The following is a 5323-nucleotide window of genomic DNA, read 5'->3' on the forward strand; positions in this document are numbered from 1 at the left end:
GGGGGGGGGGGGGGGGGGGGCGGGACGGGCTGTGCTGGGTGACCGAGCTGTGACAGCGGCTCTGGGCCCTGCGCAGGTGACAGCTGGCGGCAGCACCATGCAGAGTTGGGACACTACTGGCATGTCACGCCACGGGTCCTGCGGGGTGACCGGCCACTCCGCTTGGAGGAGGCGATGCAGGTGAGGCCGTGTCCCTGGGGTGCCCATGCCACGTGGGTGTTTGCCTGGCTCGTGACAGTGGGATTACAGTGGGGTGGGGGCTGCCCGTGGCCTCGCCACATCCCCCTGCACCCTTCCTGGTGCAGGAAACCCAGCGTCCGAGTGCCCCTGATGTCAAATCCCCCGAGGGACTGAGCACCTGGAGCCTCTGGGTGCAGCTGCTCAGCCCCGAGGTCAGTGGGGAAGGGTCCGGTGGGGCCAGGGGACAGCAAATCCCCTCCCCTCCCCTCTCCCGGCACTGGGAGGGACCCTGCCAGGTCCTGGCACCCACCGTGCGCCCAGCACCCCGCCTGGCCGGGGCGGAAGGGCCCAGCCCGCCCCGTGGCCGTTGGGAGTCTCTCCAGCGTTTCCGCCGCCCGCACCAGGCAGGAAGCGAGGGGAGCGGCTGGGGGGGGCTGGGGGTGGTGGCGGCAGCTCCGTCCGACACCCCTGTCCCCGCACAATGAGCTGCCGAGGGAGGGACGCTTCCTGCGCGGCGTGAGGGCGGGGGCCAGGGAGCACGGGGGGATCCCTTCCGCCCCTCCCTGGTGGGCACGCTCCAGGCGCGGGTGGATCCCCGGCCCTGCTGGCACCCAGCTGGGGGCCAAGGCGTTTTGGAGGGCACGTAGGAATGGGATGGGATGGACGGGTCCTTGGGGTGGGGGTCCCGCTGTGACCGCTGCCTGTCGCAGGGGGGGTTCCCTAGCCGGCTGCAGGTGGTGCTGGAGCTGGAGGGAGCGCAGCTGGTGCTGGAGCTGGAGCAAAACTGGTGAGGTGGGGGCTGGCTGAGGCAGGGCGGGGGTGGGAGGAGTGGGGTGGAGGTCCCGTGGGCCCCATCTCCATCTGTGGTTCATGTGAGGTGGGGGTCCTATATCCACCAAGGAGGGTGCAGGGTGGGGGATCCATGGGCCCCGTCCCCATCTGTGAGCCACATGGGGTGGGGGGCTGGGGTTGTTGCCTCCTTCCACGGTCTCTGAGCAGGATGAGGGTGGGATCCCAGGGGCCCTGTTTCCGTCTGTGGTGTGCTCGGAGCAGGGCAAGCTGGGGGACCCTGACTTGGGGCTGACATGCTCCTCTGGCAGGGATCTGGTGCTGGGCACTGGGGCGCTGCTCTACTACCTGCCCAACGGCACGCGGGTGGTGCAGGAGGCCAGCAGGCAGGTAGGACCTGGGGGCCCTGTGTCCCTGAGCCCTCCCCGTCCCCAGAGGACCCCCAGCATGGGGCCAGCCCCTAAACCCCCCTCTCTGCTGCAGGAGCACTGCTGCTACCGGGGGAACGTGCGGGGTTTCCCCAGCTCCTGGGCCAGCCTCTGTGCCTGCTCCGGACTCAGGTGAGCCCCCGCCCCTCGTGGTCCCCAAGCCCGGGTCATGCTGTGCCGCTGACACCTTGTCCCCTCTTTGCAGTGGCCATTTCCGAGTGGCGGAGAACAGGAGCTACGGGCTGGAGCCGGACGCCAGCGGCCCCCCAGGGAGGCACATCATGTACCGGCTGCGGGAGGTCCGGCTGGCACCGCGGGCCTGTGGGCAGGGCCCCCCGGAGCCTCCCCGGGTGGAGGTGGAGACGGAGCCGCCCCAGCTGCAGAGGGTAAGGTGGTCCTGGGGTCCTGCCCCACCAGAGCAGGATCCCCTTGCTGGTGCCCTGACCCATTTTCGTCCCCCAGGGCAAGCGGTCGACGGCGGAGCAGCGTTTTGTGGAGCTGGTGATGGTGCTGGACCACGCCGCGGTGAGCGCAGGACGGGTGGGCGCCCTGTGCCGGGGGCTGCCCCCTCCCCTGCTGATGCCCTTCCCTGCGCCCACAGTTCCAGAACTACCCCGACCTGAAACGTGCCCGCACCCGGACCCTGGAAATCGCCAACCAGGTGGACACGGTGAGTCGAGCCGGGCCCCCGCCACGCCGTCTGCCTGTCCTTGTGTCATTCCCTTGCTGCTGCGGGGGTTTCTGACCCCCTGCGCGCTCCCCAGTTCTTCCAGCCGCTGGGCGTGCGCGTGGCCTTGGTGGCGGTGGAGGTCTGGAGCGAGGGCGACAGGTTCGAGGTGGGGCGCAGTGCCCGGGCCACGCTGGAGCGGTTCCTGCGGTGGCGCCAGGAGGAGCTGCTGCCCCGGCTGCCCCACGACAACGCGCAGCTCCTCACGTGAGTGATGGGGACGGGGACAAGGGGATGGGGACAGGGGCAGGGCATGCAGGCGGTGTCAGCCCTGCTGAGGCTCCTGCTCTCTCCGCAGGGGCTCCAGCTTTGACGACGTTGCGGTGGGGATGTCAGTCCAAGCCTCCATGTGCTCGCCCACGCGCTCCGGAGGGGTCAGCATGGTCAGTACCCCCGTGTCCCTCTGTCCCACTGCTGCCCCCTCGCCCTGAGCCCCTCCTGTCCCACAGGACTACTCAGTCAGCGTCCTCGTCATCGCCTCCACTGTGGCCCATCAGCTGGGGCACAGCCTGGGCATGGGCCACGATGGCGTCGGGCGCTTCTGCGAGTGCAGCAACCTCTACCACGACCACGGCTGCATCATGGACTTGCCCACGGGGTGAGGACCCCAAGGGGGTCTCCAGGGAGGGGGGTGGGAGGGTGGCAGATGACCCCCTGCCCTCCTCACTGTCCCCTGTGCGTCCCTGCAGGCTCACACCCGGCTTGAGCTTCAGCAACTGCAGCCAGCAGGACCTGGAGCGCAGCCTGGGGCAGGGGCTGGGCTGGTGCCTCTTCAACGTGCCCGAGCCCCAGCGGCTGGCCGAGAGCCCCCGCTGCGGGAACCGCTTCTTGGAGCCGGGCGAGGGCTGCGACTGTGGCCTCAGCCTGGTACGGGGGCGCACCGGCTGAGCCCCAGCTGCCCTTGCCCTGGCTTAAATCTGTACCCAGGAGCTGTGCGTCCCGGCCCCGCTGTGGGGCTGGGGTGGCAGCGGGGGGGTCCCACCGTGCACTCACCGCAGTCCCTGTGCCCGCAGGAGTGCACCGACCCCTGCTGCAACAGCAGCACCTGCCAGCTGGTGCCCGGAGCGCAGTGTGCCACGGGGGACACCTGCTGCCACGACTGCCAGGTGCCAGGGGAGGGGTCCGGGACCACCACCCACCTCTCAGCCCCTCCGCAGGGCTGGTTTTCTTGGGGTGCCATCCCCAGGGGGTGGAGTAGGATCCCTGCCCATCTGACTTTGCCCCCTGCAGCTGCGCCGTGCCGGACATCTGTGCCGGGAGCCTCTGGGGGAGTGCGACCTGCCCGAGTTCTGCGACGGGGTCTCACCGCACTGCCCACCCAACGCCTTCCTGCAGGACGGGCAGCCCTGCGCTGGGGGGCAGGCGCGCTGCTACGGCGGTGCCTGTGCCACCTACGAGGGGCAGTGCCAGCAGCTTTTGGGGCCAGGTATGGCAGGGACGGCGCGGGGACGGTGGCCTGGTGTGGGGGCTTTGGCTCACCTCTTCCTGCCGCAGGTGCCAGCCCTGTCTCCAGCTCCTGCATGGCCTCTCTGAATGCGAAAGGGGACGACCGTGGGCACTGCGGGCAGCTCCCCAATGGCTCCTACGTTGCCTGTGCCTGGCAGTGAGTGCTGTCCCCATTTTCACTGTCCCCATCCTCGCTGTCCACACCCCTGACCCATGGTCTCTGCAGGAATGCTGGCTGCGGGAGGCTGCAGTGCCGGCGTGGCGGTGCTCGTGGAGGCCGAGCGGAGGGCTCCTGCCAGGGGACCGTGCTGCCCGGGGTCGAGGACGTGAGCGATGCAGCCATGGTGCTGCCTGGCACAGCCTGTGGCCCTGGGAAGGTGAGCGTGAGGGCTGGGGGGGGAGAGGGTGCCAGGGGTGTTCTCTGTGCTCACAGATCCTGACGCCGTGTCTCCCCGCAGGTGTGCCTCCAGCACCAGTGCCAGGATGTCTCGGTGCTGGGCGACCAGCAGTGCCGGAGCAAGTGCCACGGGCACGGGGTGAGCTGTGGGCCTGGAGGGGACACGGGGGCTGCCAGCAGCTGGGGACTGAGGCTCGGTGTCACCCACCCAGGTGTGCAACAACCACGGCCACTGCCACTGCGAGCCGGGCTGGGCGCCCCCCACCTGCGAGAGCCCCGGAGCGGGGGGCAGCCAGGACAGCGGCCCCGCCACCGTGCTGGAGCGAGGTGAGGGCATGAGCCTTGTGGGGGGAGCAGTGGGGAAGAGAATGGGGCTTTGTGCGGCCCGAGGCGGCGCGGGGCACAGCCGGGCACTGACGTGTGGCTCTCGGCAGGGGGGAGCGCCCTGCCCACCGCCCTGCTGCTGAGCGCGCTGCTGGGGCTGGCGCTGGTGCTGGGGCTGTGCTGCGTGCGCCGCGCCGGGCTGCACAAGCACCTCTGCCAGCTGGGCAAGGGGACGTCGTGCCAGTACAGGTGAGCGCCGGGGGTAAGCACCGGGGGCGGCCGCCCAGCCGTGGCCGTGCACACGCGCGTGTGGCTGCACGTCGCGGGGCTGCCTGCGTGCATGTGGGCACGCATGTGCGGCCGTGGCGGGGAGCGGGGCACGTGGGCTTGCATGAGCGTGTCCGTGAGCAGGTAACCGAGCCGTGTCTGTGCGCGTCCCCCCCAGCGCAAGTAGCGGACCCCGTCGCACTTCGTCGTCCCGTGTCACTGCGGTTCCTCCCCCCCTGCTGCCACCCTGCCCTCCCCACCTCTCCACCGCGCTTCAGGCGAGCCCCAGCCCCCCGGGCTGAGCCCCGACTCTTCTCCCCACAGCGCTGAGACCCGGGTCCGATTCCTGGGTCCAGAAGCCCCAGACGGCTGGAGCGGGTAACGTCACTGCCGGAGCCTGGGCCTGGGGCCTTTCCCTGAGCCGTCCTGCTTCGCAAGGCGTCCGGTGCTGCGATCTTCCCCTGGCAGTGCCCTTGGGGTGTGGGGACAGCCCCGGGCTCGGGGGCGCAGGGTGTCGCATCCTCCGGTGCCGAGGGGTTCGTTTCTCTTCGGCTTCTGCTTGGTGTTGGTGTCGCTTGGTTGCCGTGTGGGGTCCCCCCAAGGGCCAGGAGCGAGCGGGGCCTGATCCTGCCTCTCCCCTGCAGGATCGCGCAGCCGGAGCCCCCCTTGGCCGGGCAGGGCCCCCCGCAGCGCCCCCGGCCCCCGCAGTGGCGCCAGGCCACGGAGCTGCAGGTCATGCACAGCAGCAAGGTGAGAGGCGGGGGG

At 70.5% G+C, this 5323-nt stretch overlaps 1 protein-coding gene across 1 annotated transcript in view; it reads left to right on the forward strand.

The window, feature by feature from the left end:
• Nucleotides 1–5317, forward strand: part of ADAM15 (ADAM metallopeptidase domain 15) — a gene marked incomplete at its 3' end in the record, with an annotated part of 6639 nt that extends 1322 nt beyond the window's left edge. The window contains exons 2-21 of the mRNA XM_035314411.1: nt 77–180; nt 891–967; nt 1281–1359; nt 1453–1529; nt 1603–1783; nt 1860–1922; nt 1999–2067; nt 2162–2331; nt 2423–2507; nt 2574–2722; nt 2814–2991; nt 3138–3230; nt 3355–3550; nt 3619–3727; nt 3797–3947; nt 4029–4106; nt 4180–4294; nt 4402–4540; nt 4883–4936; nt 5203–5317. Coding sequence (XP_035170302.1) covers nt 77–180; nt 891–967; nt 1281–1359; nt 1453–1529; nt 1603–1783; nt 1860–1922; nt 1999–2067; nt 2162–2331; nt 2423–2507; nt 2574–2722; nt 2814–2991; nt 3138–3230; nt 3355–3550; nt 3619–3727; nt 3797–3947; nt 4029–4106; nt 4180–4294; nt 4402–4540; nt 4883–4936; nt 5203–5317 — 2282 coding nt within the window. The remainder of the gene's footprint in view (nt 1–76; nt 181–890; nt 968–1280; nt 1360–1452; nt 1530–1602; nt 1784–1859; nt 1923–1998; nt 2068–2161; nt 2332–2422; nt 2508–2573; nt 2723–2813; nt 2992–3137; nt 3231–3354; nt 3551–3618; nt 3728–3796; nt 3948–4028; nt 4107–4179; nt 4295–4401; nt 4541–4882; nt 4937–5202) is intronic.
• Nucleotides 5318–5323: the final 6 nt, after the last annotated feature.

This window comes from Oxyura jamaicensis, unplaced genomic scaffold (assembly GCF_011077185.1).
Source record: "Oxyura jamaicensis isolate SHBP4307 breed ruddy duck unplaced genomic scaffold, BPBGC_Ojam_1.0 oxyUn_random_OJ72485, whole genome shotgun sequence".
NCBI classification, from domain to species: domain Eukaryota; kingdom Metazoa; phylum Chordata; class Aves; order Anseriformes; family Anatidae; genus Oxyura; species Oxyura jamaicensis.